At 35.6% G+C, this 25005-nt stretch overlaps 1 protein-coding gene across 2 annotated transcripts; it reads right to left on the minus strand.

Annotated features, from left to right (window-relative positions):
• Window positions 1-1973: 1973 nt before the first annotated feature.
• LOC6620584 (fatty acid synthase) lies at window positions 1974-24412 on the minus strand. Of its 2 annotated transcripts, none has more exons than XM_032720164.1 (10): window positions 24314-24412; window positions 9295-9812; window positions 7425-9242; window positions 6944-7367; window positions 5600-6877; window positions 4919-5531; window positions 4376-4650; window positions 3964-4313; window positions 2807-3902; window positions 1974-2747 (listed from the first exon to the last, which is right to left on the minus strand). In XM_032720164.1, the coding sequence occupies exons 2-10, from the start codon at window positions 9804-9806 to the stop codon at window positions 2073-2075; spliced, it is 7041 nt and encodes a 2346-aa protein (XP_032576055.1). In that variant the 5' UTR covers window positions 9807-9812; window positions 24314-24412; the 3' UTR covers window positions 1974-2072. The 2 variants fall into 2 exon arrangements, with proteins under 2 accessions (XP_032576055.1, XP_032576054.1); XM_032720163.1 differs by lacking the exon at window positions 24314-24412 and adding an exon at window positions 18925-19195.
• Window positions 24413-25005: the final 593 nt, after the last annotated feature.

A 25005-nucleotide genomic window follows, 5' to 3' on the forward strand; every position in this document is an offset into this window, starting at 1 on the left:
TCGGCGTGGCTTTAGAGGGGGCTCCATGCTCTCTCGAATTTTTGTTCAAGAGCGAGAGAGCGGAGAGCTCTACAGCGAACTGCTGTTTTCTACGCATACAATGACATCAGACAACTATACGAGTGCACACGTATGCTCATGTATTTCAAATTTGACAAAATATGACCTTCACCTTAGAAGTTCTTTGACTTTAAATCTATATTATTTTTAATCAATTTGCAGCATGTGAAAAATTCTTGTTTTGCCATGCCTTAACGTTATTATTATTTAAATATATCTTGGAAATAGTAATAGACGAATCTATGTACATAATATACCAAAATAAATTTTAAAAATGACTTTATATTAAAATATTTGTCATTAGAGTATTCGGCTTGCGACGTGTGAAAAATTAATAAGGCAATGATTGTTGAGTGCTTGTGTCCGCTTTTCGTGCCTCAAGACATGACTTTTCCAATAAACAGATTTCATATTTTTATTTATTTTAGAAATTTTTATTACTGAATAGACTAGGACTTGGGGAAATTAAAGGCACCTTCTGATATCGTTTTTATTATATTTTTTATTATTATTATTATTATTTATATTTGTAAAATAAACATTAAAGTTTTTGAAATATTTTTAAAAATAATAAAAACAAATGTGTATAAAAATATTTATTATTGAGCAACGCAATAAGTGCACAAACGAAAGTATTGCTTTGTCAATATGGTTTATGGTAAATAATGAATGTTATATATATTACACATAATTAATTATCAACATATATATAAATATGTAAACGGTAGCTAATTCGAGAGGCGATTTTAACAAACGAATTAAAAAAAACTTTATATAATATATAAATAAAAAAATAATATAAAAAAAAATTATAATAGCTATATCATATTGCTACGAAATAGGCCAAAACTCCAAATATGTAAATTCGTTTCTTCGATCAGAATTGATTTTGGCCTGAAAATCGTCTTCTAGCACAAATTCGCACACATACCACATACCATAGTATACACGTTCTCGTCTATTGTTTATACTCACACAAGCAAGCAAATTATATTTTTAGATTTCTTATGCTCTCAGCGTAAGCCAGTGGACAGAGAGCAATTTTGCCGTCACCAAAAAAGAGTCTGCATAGTGACAAACCAATTTATGGCCGTTACGCATCTTGTTATTTTAGTGCCTTTGAGTGTACTTACTGGAAAATATCCCTAATGGGGATCCCGCCAAAATTGTTAATGTGGATACATTCTTATTTCACAGATCGCTACCAAAATTTAAAATATATGAATCCAAATCAACCGATTAATTAAGTTTTATACATACAAAATCCATCCTTCTGGTCTAATTCTATTGACAACAATGTCCTTCAGCGCATTTTTACTGATCAATTGTTCGATCACAAGTTTTGTTTTACTTACAGTATATCTAATTTTTCTAACAGAGCTTGAGGACTACTGGCATTTACTAAGCATTTGTTCAAAGATTTTGATACCCGTAATAAAACCAAGCTCTCTTTTTCGCCCTTTAATAGAGTAATGTACGTTTTTTTGGCCACCGCAAACTAAATCATACAAAAATCCCTTATGACCCTTATTGGCCATGTCTCTAACAGTGCGCAATCCTCATTCCTGCGTTCTTTGTGATAGTTACAATTTCCTCGTTAATATTTAATTTTTAAATTAACTTTGCTGTAATAACGTGTAATTTGTAAGTTGCATATTATGTGATATCTCCAAAAAGGTTAATATACGTTTTCACATGTTGGTGGGTAATAATGGATTTTGTGAAAACTTAGTGCCTAGTATTTCATGTTGAAGCAACGCGTCTATAAAAGTTTCCTAAATTTTTTTTAAAATTGAAAAAAATAAAAACGTACCCAAAAAAAAAAAATAATGGGATTGCATCTGGATTTCGCCGATCAAATCAATGTGATTTGCTCAGCTGTAAATGGTCATGAGAGAAATAAAATAAAGTAATCTTGTTTACAGATGAAATTTATTTGTTACATTATAAGAAAGTTACATAAATAAATATTTTAAATCAAGTGGAACAGCTGAAAGTTATATAATTACTTGTTATACTACTGAAACCGGCTTGTCATTTCTTATATATTCTTCAAATTGTTTATCTTCCAGAAGTACTGGATCAAAATCATCAATTATCTGACTTAACGATGGATTATCTAACATAGTTGTATGATTTCCTTCTATTACTTTCAGTGTTACAACCCCAGATGTAAGTAACGAAATGCAATAGTCTTCATCAATATCTTGCAATGAAGCCTCAGCCGGCCTGACTAAAGTAATTGGTGATTTAATTTTTATAATACCATCTAAATCAAATGATGCTGCCATTTTTACTCTATTGAACATGGCTTTTACCATTGTCGAAGAGTATTTCTTGCTGTACATATTTTGTTTTTCGACATAGTTCATAAACAGGGACATTTTTTCTGAGAGACAGTCAACTTTGTTAAAGACTGTGGACATAGACTCCTTAGATTCTTCTGGAAATATATGATTAACAATACTAGAAAAAAGAAGATCATATAGGTCGTTATCAGAAAATTTTTCGCCCAAATGCAGATTCGTAAGTCGTTTCAAAAAATGTGGTGCTCCATCTAATAACATTAAATGTCCACGGAACCCAGAATTTTCGAGTAACTCAGCAAGCAGTAGAGCTACAAAGGTTCCATATGAGTATGCAATTATATAAAAGGGTTCTGTTTGCTTTAAAATGAGTTTAACTTGCTGTAAAATATAAAAAAATAATTAATAAGATTAAATAATATTTGGAATATATTATTTACATCAAAGCTTTGCTGTGCCACATCTTTAAGATTTTCCAAGTGTGCAAACTGATGAAGCTGTAGAACAATAGCTGGGCTTTGCAGCTTTGATCCTAATTGGTACCATGCACGACCTGCTGTTCCCTCTAATCCAGGTATAATAATGTTTGGTTGAAGGTTCTGTTTTGAGGGAGCTGCAGATGTCTGGAGCGGGATAATTATTTGATCACAGTTCGCTTCATCGCCTAAGTTGCGAATCAATAGCTCCATTCCCAAAAGCTTATTGTCGGAAGCAAGTATTAATTGTATACCATCTGTATTCTCCTTTTCCTTAGCGTCAATAAACTCTTGGAGCTTTTGAAAAGTAAGAAGTCGTAAATCTTGCGGAGTCAAAACTAACTCGAAGTCACGTTCTAAAGTTTGCTTAATCTCAACAGCCATTAAAGAGTCCATACCTATTTCTGAAAGTGTTGTACTTAAGGAAATTGATTTTAAGTCTCGTATACCCATTATGTTCATGACGGCGTCAATAACACTTTCTTGACCAGACCGCATAGTGCGTTTTTCGGCGACGACCATGCTTGAAACGATTGATGCATCAGCGCAGAGTAAATGGTCCAGTTCCTGAATACATGATGAAATTCGTTGTTGAAGGGTACCGCCTATTTCCATGTCAATTTTGTCCTCTGCCATATCTGCTACCAAGCCCACTTCACCGATTGCACCCCATTGAATAGCTTTACCTGGAAAGCCATCTCTATTACGGTGCTCAATTATACGTTCCATAACTGAATTAGCCATTCCATAATTTGATTGGCCCGCATTTCCCCGACCACAAGACACACTGGAAAAAACTACGAAATGTTCCAACTCGGGACAATAAATTCGGGATAGGTCGTCTAGGTATTTCGTTGCGATAGCTTTTGGTGCAAAGCATTCTACAAATTGGTTTACATTTTGGTTTGAAAAAATGCAGTCCTTTAACACAACTGCAAGATTGAAAATGCCACCAACTGGGCCCATATCAGTAGCATCGGAAAGTAGTTGGGCGCATCCCTTTTTTGATGTTATATCTGCGGTGCTGATAGCGACTTCGCAGCCATAAGTTTTCCAAAGCCTAATTTAAAAATGCCTCTAAAGATATTTTAAAATAAAAATAAAATAATTAAATGACTTACGCAATTCTATATAACTGATAATCTTTTGTAATTCCGCGGCTAGAGCTAAGCAAAAGTTTTCGAGCTCCACGTAGCGCCATCCAATCAGCCAATTCCATTCCAAAACCTCCTAGGCCACCAGGAATGACATAAGTATGATTTTGCTTAAAGTAAACTTGATTAAGAACGCGGACAGGTAAAGTTGATGGATCATGCGGCTGTTCACGAACTTGAATAACAACTTTTCCTATGTGTTTGCCACCTATCAAATGTCTAAAGGCCTGTTCAATTTCATGAGCCAGGAACACTTTAACGGGTAATGGTTGAATAATTCCTTTAGAAATGTCCATGTCAATTAGGGATTTTAAGTGCTATTAAACAAGATATAAGTTTGAGGGATAAGATTTATGATTTTTTTTACTTAGTCTATTACCCAAATATCTTCATCAGATGCCACAAGAAGACTATCAGCCAGGACCGCGTGGAAAGTAATTTCTTTTAAAAAGCAACCCAATCCAATCTTGTTATCGTTGGCCATATCATATTTTCCAATTTCCAAGAAATGTCCCGACTTTCCAAGACAACGCAATGATGCCAGCAGCTTTTCTTCGGATAATGAGTTCAAAACAAAGTCCACCCCTTTTCCGTTCGTCTCGCGGTGCACCATGAGCTCAAATGATGTATTCCGTGAATTTCCAATGTGGGACTCTAACATTTTAAAAAGAATTTTTATTTTATATTAAATTAACCTATCTCGGAGTCAAGTATCAGCTTAGATATTGTTTCATTTAATCAGCGATGAAAATGAGTATCCATTCGCTTAACAATCGAAAACGGACATTAATTGGTTACTTCCGTAGTTGCTCTTTTTCTGGGTGTTTGGTTTTTTTTTTTCTAATCTAAGCCAAAACTTGTATTCGAGCTATGAAAAACGATGTTAACAAAATAGAAATTCTCAAAATTTTCTTAATATTACCTTTAAGTTTCGGAAATGTTTTTAATAGGAATTCCTTTTTTTGGGCAGAACTACACGTTGTGAAAACTTCCAAATTATAAGCTAATGCCACTCGGATTGCGGCTAAACCAATGCCTCCAGTACCAGCATGTATAAGAATGCTTTTACCTTTGCGGATATCAGTTGCCATAAAGAACGCATAATATACCGTTATATACACCACTGGCACTGTAGCTGCCTCTTCTAATGACCAGTCGTCGGGAATATCCCAAATAAGTTTTGATGGCTTTTCTACGTAGGAAGCTACGCCACCTTTTACGACCATGCTCATTATTCGACGTCCAGTTAGCATATTAATGCCAGAGTATTCAAACCCCAAAACACAGTTTTGATCTATTCGGCTTGAACCATATAATTCAACTGCTAGCCGACCAGTTGCAAGCATTACATCTCGAAAATTTAATGAAGAGAAAGCTATTTTAATTTGGCAGTTTTGTGAACTAAAAGGTCCTTTTAGCCATTGCAAGCTCGACAAATCTCCTCGTTGAATGACGTTTCCGTAAATGTGATCTAGTCTCTTCGATGGCTGATCATTTTTGAGCAATTGCAAATGCCTATAGCTTCCCCAAGAACCCTTATTAAAAGATATTTATACATTTTAGGTAAAAAGATATATATAACAATAAGGAAAAACACACTTACATTGCGATAGATGTTAAATGCCAAACCCAACGAATACTGAGTCGAATAAAAAGGGTGAGATAAGTCAAAATCTGGTGCACTGTCATCATCAATAAAAAAGCATCTTATCAAATTACCATCAGGCTCTTTTCGCAAACAGTTTACAAGACCAATCAGTCCGTTCAATACCTCGTTAAAAGAATACACAACAACTGGGGCTTTTGTGATAATTGCAGACTGTAACTCTAAAATCCAGTCAAATGTTTTATCGTATTGAGATACTTTTACTAAAACTGGGAGCACTTTAGGTTTTTTAGATACTTTCTGCAATAGTACTAAATTTTCTTCAGTATTATCAATCGGAATTGTTGAAATCGTACGAAACTTTTCCGCTATTTTACAAGACACATTTTTCGCATACTTTTGTCGGAAAACAATATACCCATTGTCGACCAGTACACTATAAGCAGACGTAATTGTATCATGTACTTCGTCTTCGTCGTAGCCACCTAATATAACAATATGACAATTTGTTTGAGTAGACAAACTACCATTTTCGATATGAACTCCAGGAAAATCTTCCAGATTTTGAGATGTTAGGAGGATATAATCACCAGTTATAACAGGTAAGTCTTGAATTGCTTCAATAAATTCAGTTAACATGCAATTTTTTGCATCAGCTCCAACCTCTACTACTTTTAATTTTAGGGTGGGATTATTCTCAAGAGCGATTTGAACGCAAGCACGGGCAGCATTTTTTAAGGAAAGAATAGATGACGAAAAAAACGGGAGGAATACATATTTCTCAAGAACTGGAATTCCAGGAGGTCTTCGTCTTTGCACTAGACTTGCATGTAACCCTAAAATTTCTATTCCACCAGCTATGATCCGATCATACATGGGGTCCACATACACATCAAAAACTCGATTTTCAGGATCCATTTTGGTCATTAAATCAAAATGATGCACACCGTTTATCTTAAGTTTCCGAATTTTGGTGGGTAATAAAAGATTTCGTGAATCAGTTCCTAGTATTTGAATTTGAAGCATTGCGTCCATGAAGGTGACCCAATTATAATTCCACTGGACACGTCCAAACAAACCATCTGAACGGGCCAAATTAACGGCTTGAAATGCGCCATTATAATGATAACCACGCAATTTTAGCTCCTTGTAGAAATCCTTCTTGGCAATCATGGGAAACTTTGAATTACTTTGGAAATTATAAGCCTCGGGAATAGATGGGTTTTCAGTCTCACGAATAATACCGGTAACCACCAAGCTGCCCATTTCTGTTATCTAAAAATGTATATTATATATAATATATATAAATAAAATATCAATATTCTATAAAACTGTACATACCTCAAAATTGCCAGTTCCATAGTGAATCATAACTGTTAGCTCCACCTTACCATCAACTGGCAGACTTGTTGCTCTTATGAAACGTATATCCTCGAATTCAACGGGTACATCCATATAACTCGGCCCATGGTACATAAGTGAAAAGGTTTCCCAGACATACTGAAGATAGCATGTAGCTGGTACAAGAATTTTTCCATCTATTATATGTCCACTCAAAAACTCTTCGTTATCGCTCGCTAAATTAACTGAAAACACACGTTCTCCGCTGGACTTTGTTTTCATATTCTCGTATTTTGTCACGAACCAGTCCTCGCTATGATCCCAGCGAATAAGCGAGCTAACACTGGGCGTTGTTCTCGAAACAGGGAACTGTATTCTTTCATATAAGTTTGCAGCCGGTAGTAAAACTCCATTTAAATATATTCTACAAAATGGAATTAATTATACTTTGTTATAATTTGCAATAAAAAATTATACTTACTTCCCAAGAGCCGACAAAAAAAATGTCGCATTATTTTGGTTACCCCTGTTTGTTAAAGGAATATGTACACCGCTAGGCATTGACCTTTTAAGGATAGCTCCTAAAAGTCCGTGAGGCGCTACTTCAATAGTTAACGAATTTTTAGGTATTGACGAAAATGTTTCATCAAAAAGTACACTATTTAAAAGATTATTCGTATGATATTCCGCAGAACAAAACTTTGCTTTATCCTTATTCCAGTCGATTTTAGGGACACTGGTACTCAGCCATTTCTTAGTTCTAGGTTTAGGGTGTGGGATTATTTCATTCATATAATTAAGTAATGGCGGCCCCATATGCGAAATATATTTTGAGTGATATGCAATATTTGAGCAGGGCACTTCCTTTGCAAAAATGCCCTTCGTTTTTAAATCAGATACAAATTGGGCAACATCATCCATTGGACCAGATATTGTGCACGAATCCGGGCCATTATGACAAGCCGTTTCAATGGACTTTGGCAGCATGTGCAGAACAGTTTTATAGCCAAGACCGACTGCTGCCATTGAACCTCTAATTTTTTCGAGGTCCACACTAACTCTTCCTCTATAGTAGGCAGCCAATATCATTTGTTCAGCAGTCAGTCCGCCATCCGCATATGCGCACCCTAATTCACCTACAGAGTGACCGATAATATAGTCCGGCTGAATGTTTAGAGAACGTAAGACGTCTGTTAGCCCGATTTGTACAGCGGCAATTCCCACAAACGAATTTAAAATATTTTGGTATATTTCCGGATCATTTGATGTTAATATATGTATAAGATTAAGGCCTTTTGCCAATAATATTTGGTGACAAATTTCGACTGATTTTCGGAAGCGAGGTATTATCATTAACGAAGTTCCCATTTGGTTCCATTGTGATCCCATTCCGCTATAAACCCAGACAATTGGGCGCTGAAGGCCAGTGTAATGCTGCACATCTTTTGCCAATAACTTGCATGGTCGAGTATCTTGCTTGGCAAAAATTGCATACCCCCGGAATACCATACCAGACACATCTTCCTCTTGAATATTTTGAAGCAATCCAATAAACTCGGCATCCAACGGATGTTTCTCTACTGCATTAAAAATCTCTTCAACAGCTTCCTCTGTTCTTCCTGCCCATGTCAGTAGCCGCGGCACATCATCTGGTGGTATTCCAAAATTATTTTTTGACTTTGGATAACCTTTTAAAAGTGCATGTGCATTAGCTCCCCCAAACCCGAATGAGTTTATCCCAATATAGGGTTTTGGTAGAGGTACTACGTCTTTTACTACAATCAACCTCCCCTCTGCTAAGGGTGTAATAACTTGTTTCACCTCCGTAAAGTTTATATTTGGAGCAATTAAGCCAGTTTCAAAAGCAAAGCAAGCTTTTACTAAGGAACAGATTCCAGAAGCTGCTTCGGAATGCCCAACATTTGACTTCACAGAGCCAACTAATAATGGCTCTTCCCTTTGACTACATAAAACATTATCAATTGCTTTGCATTCTTCTGGATCACCGACTACTGTTCCTGTACTGTGAGCTTCCAAGTAGCCTAAGTCACTTGGTTTATGATCGATATCCTTGTAAAACTGGTCAAGCAACTTCTCTTGCACAATACCTGACGGATATGTAATACCCTCTGGCTTGTATCCATCACAGTTGGTTTTAGAATAAACAATGCTTGCATAAACTCGTTTAGCATTTTTTTTTTTTTGTATGAATAAGCAATTAATTGTCTCCGATCGAGTATAACCACTCGCATTCTTATCAAAGGGACGACAAAACCCATCTGGCGCCAAAACGCCAAGGCTAAAATATGAATTAAAAAATATATTATACTAAAGCATATTTTCTGGCTTACCGTGCAAATTGAAGAGTTACAAATGGGTGAAGTAGTAAATTAGATCCACCTATAATTGCCGCGTCAATTTCGCCATTTCGAATAGCGCTGAATGCATTGTCTAAAGCGTACATAGAACTAGAACAAGCTGTGTCAAGTAAAAATGAAGGACCTTCTAGTCCTAAGCAATAGGAAATTCTATTGGCCATCATAGCTCGACTACAGCCAGTGATTCCGAACCCGCCAGAAGAAACCTTTTCATAAAACCAAGTTTTTTCAGATTCAGATATACAGGAGCCTATGTACACTCCAGTTTTTGATCCTCGGAGACTTTTTGGATTGACTCCAGAATCTATAACAGCTTCATAAGCTGTCTCAATTAGAATACGGGTTTGCGGGTCCATTGTGTGCGCTTGCTTAAAATGAACTCCAAAGAAGGTTGCATCAAACTTTTCAAGCTCACAAATTTTTCCAGATCTTTTTGGTATTTCCGGATTAAAATGACGCCATCGGCGTTCATCATCGTCAACCATGTCAATCTGAAATATGAAAGATTTTAAATATTTGTATTAATATTAAAAAATTCAAAAATATTTTCTTAAATTCTTCGGCTGCAGCTACATTTATGCCGCATAACGCCGTCATTTAGTAAAACTTATAAAATATTTGCTTGTTCGGGTTTTGTAATTTCTTGGTGCCAGAGTGGGTGTGGCAATATGTCCAGTGAATATTTAAAGAACATGGAAAGACAATTAATAAAATCAAAAAGATTTTTGAATACTATGGGTGTGAAAGATTTTCGGAGTTAATGGCAAAGTGTTTGTTGCTCTTTATTTACACTAGTATATTGCCCACGGTGAATATTATGAATGCCTAGCTCTTGAGATTCCCAAACTCTTCAAATTTAACTCGAAGTTCTATAAAATCGCTTTCCGATATATGCAAATATAAAGATATAAATGGTAATGTTAAGTTAATGCGTGCTACTTCTGGACATTGTATTGAGGTTTACTTAAACCAACAGTTGAAAATCTTTAATGTTAAAAAAAAAAAAATCCAACATTTTGACCTGACTTTATAAATAGACTATGTAAATGTAGCAACTCGGCACGCATTGATACCATAAAGGTAAACCAGTAAATATTTGTATGCAATTTGCTTGCACTATATAATAATGTGTATTACTGTTTTTTGTTCAAGATTACGATATTAATTAATTTATACTGGCGTCAGAAACGTTATTTTAAAACGTTAAATTTCAAATTCTTTTGAAATATGAAGAATTGGCAAAATAAAATCTAAAGAAAAAATTATTAGCAATAAACTCAAAAAAACATGCGCCAATGTGATTCCTAGCTCCTTCCTAGTTCTTACACATCGAATAGAGTTGACTTCTATGCAGTTTCACGAACCATTGGTGATTGGTGATATTAGCAGCATCGTTAACGGATGGACTCACTCAAGTTTTTAATTATCTAATTTATAACATAACATAATTATTTTATGTTATTTAATATTTAAAACATTTTATTAATCTTAATTTGTCAATAGATTGTGCTTATAAGACCTTTGGGATACGTGCTGGTTAAAGCTAAATGAACAAAAAAGAATGCTATGGTCGAGTTGAACCACTATCAGATACCCTTTACTCATCTACTCACTGAATGCGAACGCGAAATTTAATAATTTTTACTGGGATGTCTATAGATTTTGGAATAAAATAAAGAAAACATTTAAAAATTGTTCCAAAGACTGGCGGCTAAGATCTAAAAATAGAATTTTTTTCTTGTGTGAGTATAAACAATAGACGAGAACTTGTATATGTGTTCATAGTTGTGCTAGAAGACGATTTTCAGGACGAAATAAGTTCTGATCCCATAAACGAATTTACATATTTGGAGTTTTGGCCAATTTCGTATCGATATGATAAAATAAAATAATAATTAAAAATTCGCGCCGTGCCTGATTAATTTTAAAGTTTTTTAATATTCGTGTGTTAAAATCGCCTCTCAAATTAGCTACCGTTTACATATTTGTCGAAGGAAGGGAATGATATTTTGAAATAGGCGCCCTATCGATGGTTAACTGTTCACGAGACTTATCGATAGGACGAGTTGTAATCGATTGTGAGATTTCAATAACATTGAGATCGAGTGTGGCCCTGATAGTGTGTGACCGTGCGTGTCTATCGAGAAGAGAACGAGGAAAAGCACACACATGCAGCGGCAAGAATCAATAAGAGGAAAACTACAGGGACACGCTTCACAATTTGGATTAAATCTACGCTCCGTCATCAGAAGTGGGATTGTGCCTTCGTCTGCACACCATGGAGGACCAACTGCGCATCTTGATGGAGCACCAAAACCAAAGTTTCTTGGAATTGGCAAAAACACTGCAAGCGTCTGTGCGAGAACCGGCACAAAATGGCGTCGTCACATTGCCAAAGTTTAACGCCGACATTCCAGGCGCCGACGCTACTCAATGGTGCTCTACGGTTGATATTATTGTGGTTGAAAAACCTCTGGAAGGCAGTGCATTAATATTGGCCTTAACAAAATCGCTGGAAGGAAGTGCGTTCCAATGGCTGTCAGAAGTGTGCTATGTATGGTTGGAATTTAAGCAGTTATTCCAACAACGCTATGCAAATGCAGAGCCGCCAGACGCCATGTTTTTACAGTTACTGAACAGTCGCCCAGGCAACCGTGAATGCCGTGCCATATATGCTAGTCGCATGGTGACGTCACTCGTTTGCAAATGGAAGGGCTTGGATACCGAGAGGATTGCTGTGGTTTTGGGACATTTGGCCAACTTTGATCGCCGATTACAAAGAATTGCCTACACTGCCGAGATTAAGAATAGACGCGACTTACAGGCTGAGTTGCAGGTCTTCGCTTTTGACAGGCGCACACATCATTCTGGAAATGAGGAATCTGGAGGAAAGCGAGCTAAGTTCGCGCCCTTGAAGTGCCATCTTTGTGGTAAAATGGGGCACAAGATGATTGACTGCCGAAACAGGAAGCAGAGCGCTGGCATGTCGAGACAGGATCACCGAGGAAGCCAATCATTTCAGCAGCATTCTAAAGGCAGTATAACTTGCTATCGCTGCCAGGAGCAAGGTCATATAGCTTCACAATGCCCCAAAAATATGGCAAGTGGTGGAGCTGGATTTCGGAACGAGATGACGTGGTGGATGAACCAAAGACAAGTATGCTGCTACGAGGTGAGAACTTTCCAATTATCTTTGACTCTGGAGCAGAGTGCTCTTTGATTAAAGAGAGTTTTGCTGAAAACGTAAGCGGTAAAATAATAAATAACGTAGTAAGCCTGAAAGGTATTGGAAATGCAAATGTTTGCAATACAATTCAAATCGATAACAATATTCTCATTAATGGAAACATTTTAAATGTAAAATTTCATGTAGTACCAGATGATTGTATGTCAAATAATATCGTACTAGGACGAGAAGTATTAGCTCAGGGATATGCTGCTGTAGTGTCTTGTAAAGGAGTAGAAATAATTAAGAATTAAACAAAAACTGTTAATTCGTGCTCTAAGTTCATAGAAAACTCATTCGAAATAATAGAAAACAATGTATGCGGTGAAAACAAAAATGAAATAACAACATTGTTGTAATCCTACTCAGATTCTTTTATACAGGGAACGCCTCAGACTCGCGTAAATTCGGGAGAAATGAAAATTCGATTGATTGATGAGACAAAAACGGTACAGAGAAGACCATATAGATTGAGCCCCAGTGAGAGAGATGTGGTTCGAAGCAAAGTTCAAGAATTATTAGATTGCAAAGTTATCAGACCGAGTAGCTCCCCTTTTGCGAGCCCTGTTCTATTGGTGAAGAAGAAGAATGGATCAGCTAGGCTTTGTGTGGATTATAGAGAATTAAATTCGAATACAGTAGCTGACAAGTTTCCGTTGCCTTTAATATCTGATCAGATAGCCAGGTTGCGTGGTGCAAAGTTCTTTACCTGCTTGGACAGGGCAAGTGGCTATTATCAGGTTCCTATGCATCCGAACTCTGTCGAGTACACGGCATTTGTCACCCCTGACGGCCAATATGAGTTCCTGTCGATGCCATTTGGACTTAAGAATGCGCCATCAGTCTTTCAAAGAGCAGTTATAACGGCATTAAGCGAGGTCGCTTATTCGTATGTCATTGTGTATATGGACGACATAATGATTGTAGCTCCAACCAAGGAAACGGCACTCGAAAGGTTAAAGATTGTTTTGGATATTTTATCAAAGGCAGGATTTTCATTCAATGTTGAAAAATGCTTCTTTCTGAGGACTTCTGTCCAATATTTAGGATTCGAAGTACGAGCAGGTGAGATTAGTCCAAATACTCGCAAAGTAGAATCTTTGAATGCCTTGCCACCTCATAGGTCAGTGACAACATTGAGACAGTTCATTGGGTTAGCATCGTACTTTCGTCAGTTTGTTCCAGGATTTTCACAGCTAATGAAGTCTTTATATTTTCTCACCTCAGAGAAAAATAAATTTGAGTGGAATATAGAACATGAGGAAATTCGTAGAAAAATTATTCACATTCTTACTAATAAACCAGTTTTGATTATCTTTGACCCGCAATATCCAATAGAGTTCCACACCGATGCGAGTGCAATCGGATATGGTGCTATACTCTTGCACAGAATTGAAAATAAACCGTATGTAGTGGAATACTACAGTAAGACAACAAGTGTATGCGAATCTAAATATACTTCGTATGAGTTGGAAACTCTTGCGGTGGTAAATGCAGTCAAGCATTTCCGGCACTACTTACATGGCAGAAAGTTTGTAATATTCACTGATTGTAATTCTTTAAAATCATCACGAAATAAGATTGAGTTGTTGCCTAGAGTCTATCGCTGGTGGGCTTATTTACAGACATTCGATTTTGACATACAGTATAGAGAAGGCAAGCGTATGGCTCATGCTGATTTCTTTTCCAGAAATCCACTTCCTCCGGAAAATTCCCCTGAATATGCGAAAGTTGTTGAAAAGCGAATCGACTTAACTGAGGATTATCTGAGGATTGGATTTGTGCAGAGCAACAGAAAGATCAAGATATCGTAGAAATCGTTGCCAAGCTGAACAATGATGAATGTCCATTCGATTTGGCTAAGACATATGATTTGAGAGCTGGAGTTTTGTATAGAATCATACAAAGAAATGGCAAGACCCTATGTTTGCCAGTGGTGCCTTGTGGATTTAGATGGTCAGTTATTAACCAAGTACATGAATCCATAATGCATCTGGGCTGGGAGAAAACACTTGACAAGGTTTACGATTACTATTGGTTTGAGGGCATGGCCAAATACGTTCGAAGATTTGTTGAAAATTGTATAACCTGCCGAGTGTCCAAATCATCTTCTGGAAAATTACAAATGGAATTACATCCTATTCCCAAAGTAAACATTCCGTGGCATACTGTTCACATAGACATATCAGGCAAGCTTAGTGGTAAGAGCGATCGTAAAGAATATGTTATTGTACAGATAGATGCATTTACCAAGTATGTTTATCTCTACCACACGTTCACATTAAGTGCAGAAAGCTGTGTAATGGCGTTAAAATCAGCAATTTCGTTGTTCGGAGTCCCTATTCGTATTGTGGCTGATCAGGGAAGAAGTTTTACAGGTGCTAAGTTCGTTGAATTTTGCTCTTCACAAAAGATAAAATTACATTTGATAGCAACAGGAGCAAGCCGAGGTAATGGCCAAGTTGAGAGAGTTATGAGTACCTTGAAAAATTTATTAACAGCTGTTGAAATGAGTTCTCGATCGTGGCAAGAGGCATTGGGTGACGTGCAATTAGCTATTAATTGTACTGCTAATAAGATAACAAAAGCGAGTCCATTAGAATTATTAATGGGAAAGGTTGCTCGACCTTTAGGCCTTGTTCCCATTCATGAACCAGAAACTGAAATAGATCTGACTAAGATAAGAACCCAAGCTTTAGAGAATATAGAAAGATCAGGAAAGTATGAGAAGGAAAGATTTGATAAAGGCAGAGCTAAGATAGTAAATTTCAGTGTTGGAGATTTTGTGTTGCTAAATAATAGTGAGAGAAACCAGACTAAGTTAGAAGCTAAATATAGAGGACCATTTGAGATTATTTAGGTATTGGATAATGACAGATATACTTTAAAGAGTTTGAAAAGTAATAGGCGGTATAAGTATGCGCATGAGAGATTAAGAAGATTGCCAGATGGGCAGGTGCCAAGCGAGCTGGAGATCGATGTTAGCCCGCCAGGTAAAACTGTTGAAAGAGACAGTAGTGATGTTGATGAAAGAGATGATATGTAAACTGTTGAAAGAGACAGTAAGAGAAGTTGTTGAAAGAAATGGTATGGAAACTGTTGAAAGAGACAGTAAGTGAAGTTGTTGAAAGATATGAAATGGAAACTGTTGAAAGAGACAGTTGGCGGAAGGTGTATGGAAGTACACAGTTTATCGATGGCTACGTGGCGGTACCTGACCCTGAGTGGTAAAATGATAATGTTGTTAGAAAATGAGAAAAGAAAATGAGAGAAGAAAATAAGAGACGAAAATGAGAAAAGAAAATGAGAGAAGAAAATAAGAGACGAAAATGAGAAAAGAAAATGAGAAAATAGAATAAGTAAAGACGAGATGAAAGAAGGAAAATTAATAAAATTTTGATTTGAAAAGAAATTGCTTAAATGAACGAAATAGTCAAGAAATTGAAGAATTCTAAGAAATGAATAATGAATGTTAAAGATTAAGTTAAAAAAAATGCAAAGTCGTTAATGAATAAGATTGTCACATTAAGAGTACAACTGAAGGTTGAAGGTTGATTTATTGCAGGTAGCTAGCTCATACACGAGGGCGTGTAATTTATCAGAATGGCCGTGTCGGAGAAGGGAATGATATTTTGAAATAGGCGCCCTATCGATGGTCAACTGTTCACGAGACGTATTGATAGGACGAGTTGTAATCGATTGTGAGATTTCAATAACATTGAGATCGAGTGTGGCCCTGATAGTGTGTGGCCGTGCGTTTCTATCGAGAAGAGAACGAGGAAAAGCACACACACGCAGCGGCAAGAATCAATAAGAGGAAAACTACAGGGACACGCTTCACAATTTGGATTAAGTCTACGCTCCGTCATATTTATATCTGTGTTAATAATTAATTTTATGTAATATATGTAATAATCGGAACACAGGGAACACCACGGGGAGGATATTACAATTGTAATGGGGTCCTATATTTATATGACCTTTGAGTTTATTTTTCACTCAACGCAATTGCTATTTGCGCTTATATTTTCGTACTTTAATATTGCAACAAAACGACAAAATACTAAGGCAATTATTTTTACTACTGTAATTTAAAACATACATTTTCTAAAAAGAAGTCATTACATTGAGAAAAAAATATTTCATAAATATTTATAAATATAAATATTGTAGAAAATAAAAAATTGTAAAATAAATAAAAATATGAAAGCTGTTTGTTGCAAAAGCATATCGTAAGGCACGAAGTGCGGACACAAGCACTCAACAATCATTGCCTTATTAATTTTTCACGCGTCGCAAGCTGAATACTCTAATGACAAATATTTTAATATAAAGTCATTTTGGTATATTATGTACATAGATTCGTCTATTACTATTTCTAAGATATATTTAAATAATAATAACGTTAAGGCAATGCAAAACAAGAATTTTTCACATGGTGTCAATCAATCAAAAATAATATAGATTAAAAGTCTAAGAACTTCTAAGGTGAAGGTCATATTTTGTCAAATTTAAAATGCATGAGCATATGTGTGCAGTTGTCTGATTTCATTGTATCCGTAGAAAAAAGTTTTTCGCTGTAGAGCTCTCCGTTTAAACATACGAATCCTAGTATACCCTTTTACTCAACGAGTAACGGGTATAAAGAGCGTAGCCTAACAATTTTAATTTTAATAAATCGCCCGAAAAAAAAATCCACAGCAAAGGACACAATAAAAATATTTGTTTGAATAAATCGAGCGAAAAGGAAAATCTTAATAAAATTGCGCCGAATAAAAATTCTGGTTATAAAATTCTGTGCATAAACAAATCTAGCAAAATAAATTGTCCAAGGCAAGCAAGATTGTTCTGCAGAATCGCTCTTGTACGCTTACAGTATAGACGGCCTTACTGGGAAAAGTTAGGACATTTCACAAAATATTTTCAGTTATGTAATTTGTATTTGTAATTTTGCAGATACATTATTTAAACATTTTACTTTACAGACTGCATTAGTTCATTAGAAGGCCAGCAGCCAGCAGAGAAGTTACTGGCCCACGCCCTAGCATGTGTTAAATATAATGTTAATAAAATAAGTACAAATATCGATGTAAAATAATCAAAGTAGATAAAAATTAAATTGAAATTGCCCCGTTGAAATTTTGTACAGTTTTATTAGTCTTGTAAATTTCTATCGATTTGCCAAAAAACGTGCTGCCCCTGCCAATCCAACGCCTTAAAGCCGCCGAACAGGTCACGCAAACACTTTGGAACAATTTTAAAATTTTTTTCATTTTATTCCCCAATATCTATCGATATCCCAGAAAAATTATGAAATTTCACGTTCTCACACTAGCTGTAACGGGTATCTGATAGTCGAATTCCCCGATTATATCATTCGATCTTGTTTTTAAATAAACTATTTTTAACAGAGTTAGAACGCTTTTTGATCAAAAACAGATGTTTGTAGGCAATAGAGTGGTCGTGACCAAACTTTTTTGGACATCGATAAAAATCTCAAAAGAAAAACACGAAAGTTGTAAGCTGGGTGGGAGTATGTGGCATTTTTCTAAAACAAACTTCGTCTCTAGAATCTGCATGCCGAATTTTAATCATGATGATTGACTGTTGGAATATCCGTACCTTATAGGATAGAAAACGTTTCATTTTACCTGTTGCACACTTTTGAACAAATGCTTGTTTTAACGTCTAACAACTATTGAAATGGAACCGAAACTTAAAGTTTAAGATAAGATAAGTTATTTGTATTTACAATTTTTTTCACAATTTGTAAGCTTGGTCTTCATTTGATCAAACTAAATACTGCAAAAGAAATCATAGCTACATCATGACTATAAAATCTAGATGGTTGAGATTAAGCATGCAGATTTTAGAGAAGTATTAGAAGTAGAAGCAGTGCGAGCTTGTTTTAGAATGTCCATGCCAACACCCACCCATCAGCTATAACTGTTACTCCCGCACTTTTGAACAATTTTTCAATGTTTTTGCCTGTATTAATACTATCTTTTTATTGCAAGGTTATACATTTTATGGATTGGCTTAAGTATACTTAGCCGTTTTCTTTTTAAACAGTAAACTGTGGTGCCTTATTTTGTTGCGAAATTATACGCATATACATCCTCCTGTCGCAGTTTCTAGCTAATAAGATGATCTAGAAATCTTTCTGTCTGATTGTCTGACAGTCTGTTTTATGGCTAACGAGATATTTGGGAATTACACATCCTTCTACATGGTAGGTAATATTCACACATTTGTAACTTATGTAACTAACTAATTTTATTATCAAGAGCACGTCAGTCGAGAATTTCGTTAACTTTCGTTTTTGAATCGGTTTTGTGTTAATCCTAGTGGAACTTTTTTGTATTTTTGATATTTACCTTGTTGTAAAGCTTATATTGGTATTCTGTTATGTTGCGACAGTTAGGAAACTTTCCTGCCATTCCAGATATTACTATATCGTCACCGTCACTATCAGGAAACGATCTAGAATATTTCTTATTTTTGGTTGACTCCATCTTTATTACAATTTTTCGACTTATTTTTTGAAATCAATAGTATTTTATATATTTTAACTTGTGAGATTGTTGGAATCTTTTGATTTCCTCAGAATAAAATAAATAATAACGTATAGACGAATTGCGAAACAATTTGCAACTAGGCTTCCAAAATTCATGGGCGCTCTTATATACAAACTCAATGAACTTCAGTTCTATTATCAATTCCACAAAAATGGTAAGTACTTTGACCACAAACAATTTAAGGTAATTAAAGGCGTTGAATTGTATAAATAGGGTTCTCATGTAAATGAAGGCAACGTTAATTTACAAAGCATGTTTACTGGAGTGCTTTAAATAGTATGACGATACAGTTGAGGTAAAAATAATAGCAATGCCGCTCTGCTTTATTTATAAAAGTTTCTTATATATTTGTATTAAGCACCGACATGCAGAACGCTCTACCCTCTTTTGCCTTTCCGTAACACACACTTCAAAAGTAAAGCTTTTGGAACTTAAAAAACGATTAAAGATTTGTTTTATATTATCTTTTACTTTAAACTTTCAAAATATTTTTATAAAATTCGCTAACAGCAAAAACGAATATAATATAATTGCGGGATTTGTGTCGATTAAGAAAAAAGAAAAAACGATATACGGAGTATTTCGAATTTTAAGATATCCGTTACTCGATTTTGCAGTTGCTGGATAATATTTTGAAATATTAAAGTTATCAAGCAAAAGATTCGAAAAAACAGCACTGCTTTGGTGTTATTGGGATTTTTGCAAACATTTTAAATCTTCTAACTTTTATGTTTCTTAAAAACGGAGAAACGATTTTCGTAAAAATGTTAATATATAAAATAAGAGGAATGCTATAGTCGACTTCTCCGATCTATCTATCTAATAAAACTAATTGTGACATTTTGAAAGAATGTTCACTGTTTTATTTTAACGAAGATTCGATCGGAGAATTTTCAATATTTTTCAGGAATATCGGTAGAAATTGGGGTACAAATTTTTTTAATGCTCTAAGGTGTGAGCGGGATAGTTTCGAAAGGTTTTTAAGTGTCAGAGTGGGCGTGGACAAAATGTTTTCGGCATATCAATATAAGCTGGCAAAACAAATGATGTAATCCAGAAAATTAAATCATTGCTCAAAAGTGTGGGAGTGGCACCACATTTTTTTTTTATCAAATCGATCAGAATTTATAAGACTAATAAAAATATAAAAAAAGATCCAAATATTTTTCAAAAGTGTAGGCGTGACAGGTTTGTAAAAGTTATGGGAGTTAAAGTGGGCGTGGCTGCATGGTTCTATGTCTCCAGACCGGGATCTCGTAAAGCTCAAAGGGATTTAAGGCCGTCGGGACATAGTTCCAAACCATGGAACTTGTCAATTCCTGAATAGACTCAATCCTAGTAGCCTGAAAACTGATGAATCTCGAAGGTTCATCACGAATCCAGAACATCGCCACAATGGAGTCGCACCAAAAGTAAAACCGGCCATTAAATATTGTCAGGCTAGCTACCTCATGCATAAGTTTAGCTAAGATATATGCACCACAAAGTTCCAGCTTAATAACAGTAATGGCTCTTAATGAAACCACACGAGATTTCCAGACAAGTAAATGGCTGGAACGATGTTCTCCTTTGGACAAAATAAAAGCACAAGAACCGTAAGCCTCAAGGCTAGCATCTCAAAACCCACGAATTTAAAGATCTGAATCAGAGCTCATCAGGAAACGTGTAAAACGTGGAAGCAGAGCGATACATCTTGCAGATGTAACGAAATAGGAATAATGTGTATAACAGCTTAGGCTGGATGACTGGACCCAACATCAACAGATCATTAAGAGAGTAACCAGAAACAGTAGGCGCTGATTCGCCAAAGACGACTCAAAGCATAGTTGTACAGCTATTTTCTGTCACGACACAGCTATAAAGAAATAAGTATCGGCAAAAAAAGGAACAAGAGACATATGTCCAAGAACCAGATACTCCTCCATTAATGCAGAAAACTGATCCTTCACGACAGGATTCCGATTAAGCTTCCTCTCAAGAGACAGTAACCTCCGCATGGCCTGCTGGTAGGAATATCCCAAAATATCTAAATTTAATTTGGCCAGCAACCTTACTGAATAATCACCAGACGTTTTGTGGTATCTCCCAGTGTCCGATATCAATGTTGAAGATTGGCTGACGATAAGTGATATTGCTGCAGTTGTTGCAATTATTGCAGTTATATTTGTAGAGTAGTCCGAAGCATAATATCCGTCCGAAGATAATATCGACCAAAAACCCATCAGTAACGTAATTGGAATCGCCTATTCCCGAAACTGGCCCATGAATCTTGATATTTATACCCGTTACTCGTAGAGTAAAAGGGTATACTAGATTCGTTAACAAGTATGTAACAGGCAGAAGGAAGTGTTTCCGTCTATATAGAGTATATATATTCTTGATCAGGGTCAATAGCCGAGTCGATAGGGCTATGTCCGTTCGTATGAACCTCGAAATCTCAGGAACTATAAAAGCTAGAATGTTGCTATTAAGCATACAAATTTTTGAATAGGTGCTAAGTCCCCGCGGTCAAGATATAAATGTGTGTTAGAAAAAGGTTTAGTCGCAGCTTAAGCAAATTCAAGTGGGTAGGGTAAGCTGTGTCTGAGTACAATGTGAAACCCTTGCTTGGTTGCTTACAGATTTTAAAGTTAACGAAAAATAATGAGAAATTAAATTATTAAATAAATGAAATTATTAAAAAAAAAAAAAAAATTTAAGTAATTTCAAATCAAGTTTCTCCGAGTCACATCCGACGCGCCACTAAGAAATCTTTTTGATCGGCTCCATTTTCCTTATTTACTAATGACCCTTAACAATAAAAAATTCTCGTGTACTTTTGCACGCAGACTATGTTAAACTATGACTGCAGTATAAGGACATTTCTCGGCCCTCCGACTACACTCCGATCTATATGGTTTTCGAATGTGTTACGGTTATAGCGTACTAAACTTAAATGACTCCACGTGTAAAGTTATAAGCTTTCGTCGTGTCAACTGAATACACGCGACAGACAGTCACTGTAGGAAACAATAGAGAGAAGTCATCTTCTGTCCCGGTTTATAACACTAGGCACTGAACTAGTCTTAACAACAAAACAAAAAACTTTTTGCCACCCCCTAAAACCGCCCAAAATTGCCACGCCCATAATTACGGAATAACGCCGCCAAACCGAACACTCCCAAATTTTTAAAAATTTTTAAATTTTGTCTCATTTTATTTCCCAATATCTATCGATATCGCAGAAAAATTTTTAAATTTCGAGTTCGCATTCGGGGAACTCGAATATAGCATTCTGTCTTGTTCTTATTATGATGCTTAGAGACGTGTGACATCTAATCAGAGTTCGGTAAACACATTTATTATTTAGACCGGTCTCCTGCAAGAGGAGATGAATAAGGCCCAAAGGTCGTTTGTCCGTTATGTACAGAAAATAAAAATCCTGCTGAGGCTTGTATAAACACTTGCCACAATGTCTTTTTCAATTATAGCATTTATATTTATAATTATAATTATATAATTATATTATAATTATAATTGTTATAATTATATTAATTATATTATAATTATAATTGTTATAATTATATTAATATTAATAACATAATTACCAAACAAAAACAAAAGAACGTTTGTTTTGAAAATTAACGGTAATTAAAGCACAGAATACAACAAAACAATCGTACGCTCTGAGCGAGTTAAAGCGATAAAGCAGGTTGCTTGAGTTCGCAACTCGCTGCGCTTTCCCTCTAACATCTTTCAAGCGATTGCACTTAAAAATGCATGCAGTGGTTTATCGCTCGTTCTCGCCCAATATTATCGCTTCTGGCGCGCAAGTTGACATGCGCTCTCTCTCCGGCCACAAGGAAACAACACCGACCTAGCAACAATAAACTCAGAGCCGAGTAAATTCTCTCTCCGTCCACAGAGAGCCGAGCAAAAAATCAACGAAGATCGCCAATACGAACTCGGACGAAGACGAAGAAGCATACAACTTTTGTATATAATAAAATAATGCATCGGCAACTGACGTTCCTTCCCTTTAATATAATCGATTTTAAATTGGTATTCGTTTAAAATAGCTCTTCATCTTTGTAACATAGCATTCGGTTCCTTTAAGGTATGAAGCCAAGAGGTTGATGATCACTAGCAATAAGAAATTGTCATCCTAGTAAATAATTTCTAAAAGTTTTAGTGGCCCAAACTATGGCGATTAATTCTTTTTCGATAGCGCTGTAATTTAATTTGTGTTCATTAAGTGCTCTGCTTATAAAGGATATAGGTTATTTACGATAATACCTACCTCTTCTACCTATTTTGTAATTGAATACGAACTTATGCCTTTTATATTTAGAGGGTTTTTGGCCAAGAAAACGAGGTTTCCTTTTTAAGAATTCACATTTATCTAGCTACAATTTAAAATTTGGTTCTGCGATTTTTGAAAAAAACGGGCTGTCATGAGTGTAATTGTTCAGTAAGGGATTTGGAATAATTTGTAATATTATCCAGATATACTAAACAGTGTTTGTTAAGCAAAGGCCGAAGTTTATTATTCATGAACCTTTGAACGGTAGCGGTCTCATTCCTAAGGCCAAATGGCATTCGAATGTATTCGATAATCTCCACTTTTGGCGGAGGATGTAGTTCTAGACATCGATTCTGGGTAATTTTCTATTTGGTGAAATCCTTTTGCCAAATATGTAGTTGTAAAATATTGACAATTTCCTAATTTACCAAGGATTTTGTCCATGTTTGGTATGGGATATCTGTCAGGGATAGTTATTTCATTGAGTTGTTTGTAATTAATTACTACTCTCTACTTAATTATTCCAGAAGCATCAGTTTTTTTTTGGTACCACCCAGGTAGCACTGTTGTATAGCGAATTACTTTATTTTATCTCCTTCTTTATATTGAAGATTTTAAAATTTATTAAATAAACCTTTCAACTTTTAAATGTCCTCCTGATTTGGGCGATCTAATCGAAACAGTGAAAAATCTATTTTTTGTATGAAATCCTGGACTAAAAACTCAGTCTGGTTTGTTTCGAATATACTAGTTTTGGTTTCTTCCCGGTTCTCAAATAAGTAACTTAAATGGTATTTAGTGTAATTTTTGTAATTTATAAATTCTTGGGAATTTTTCAACAATTTGCTGCCAATCAGCATATCTTAATTATTAGAAAAACTCGCCTTCAATTTGGACGGGTTGTACCTGTTTGTCATAATAACTGGGTGGAAATTCTTCGTATTCGTTTCCGTCTTGAAATCTCAATTCGTCTATAGAGATTTGGTTTGTCCTTTGTCCGATGGTCTAAGTCGTTTGGTAATCGGGAAGTTAGTATTCTTAGATGTGGATCGGAAGTCCCAAGGATCGTGTTACGTGTCCGGCCAAGTTCCTTTTGGTAGCGCCAAGTGGAATTCTCTGTTGTCGCACATCAATAGTTTGGTAGAGTAAAATCACGAAGGCCACTTTGCTTATGAAGGTCTAGAGTGTTTCTGGATCACCTTTAAATGGCATTATGTCTCTTAGCTGCCGACGGCTTCGGCAAGGTAGCTCAGCGCTTCGATTTGGGGTGCAACAATTGGTTTTCCATTGTTATTGTAGATTTTTAATTTTCACTGTTTTGGAAAATATCTTTTTTTTAATGTTTTACTTTTATTTGCCCTTATTTATATTTATTTAAGTATAAATGTATGTTTGTTTAACTTAACTTTCGTAGAATTTTATATGTATGTTTTTATTTTGTACTTGTTTTTTATTTTCTAGTTCCACTTCCACTTTTTGACTTTGACAACTGAATTGGAATTATAATCCAAGTTTTCGCGTTGTTCTTTTTTTCGGATACTTTTTGTATATCCTACCGACTGCGCTAGTGAAATGTTTGTATTTTATTGAGTCGAACT

Source organism: Drosophila sechellia, chromosome 3L (assembly GCF_004382195.2).
Source record: "Drosophila sechellia strain sech25 chromosome 3L, ASM438219v1, whole genome shotgun sequence".
Taxonomy (NCBI): domain Eukaryota; kingdom Metazoa; phylum Arthropoda; class Insecta; order Diptera; family Drosophilidae; genus Drosophila; species Drosophila sechellia.

Bases quoted from the DNA above. Each gene is read 5' to 3' on its own strand.
- LOC6620584 (XM_032720163.1), bottom strand. From the start codon at position 19,062: ATGGAGTCAACCAAAAATAAGAAATATTCTAGATCGTTTCCTGATAGT. The intron at 5,532-5,599 runs GTAAGTGTGTTT...TCTTTTAATAAG, and splicing joins CATTTAACATCTATCGCAAT to GGTTCTTGGGGAAGCTATAG. The intron at 4,651-4,918 runs GTAATATTAAGA...TTAAAATGTTAG, and splicing joins AACATTTCCGAAACTTAAAG to AGTCCCACATTGGAAATTCA.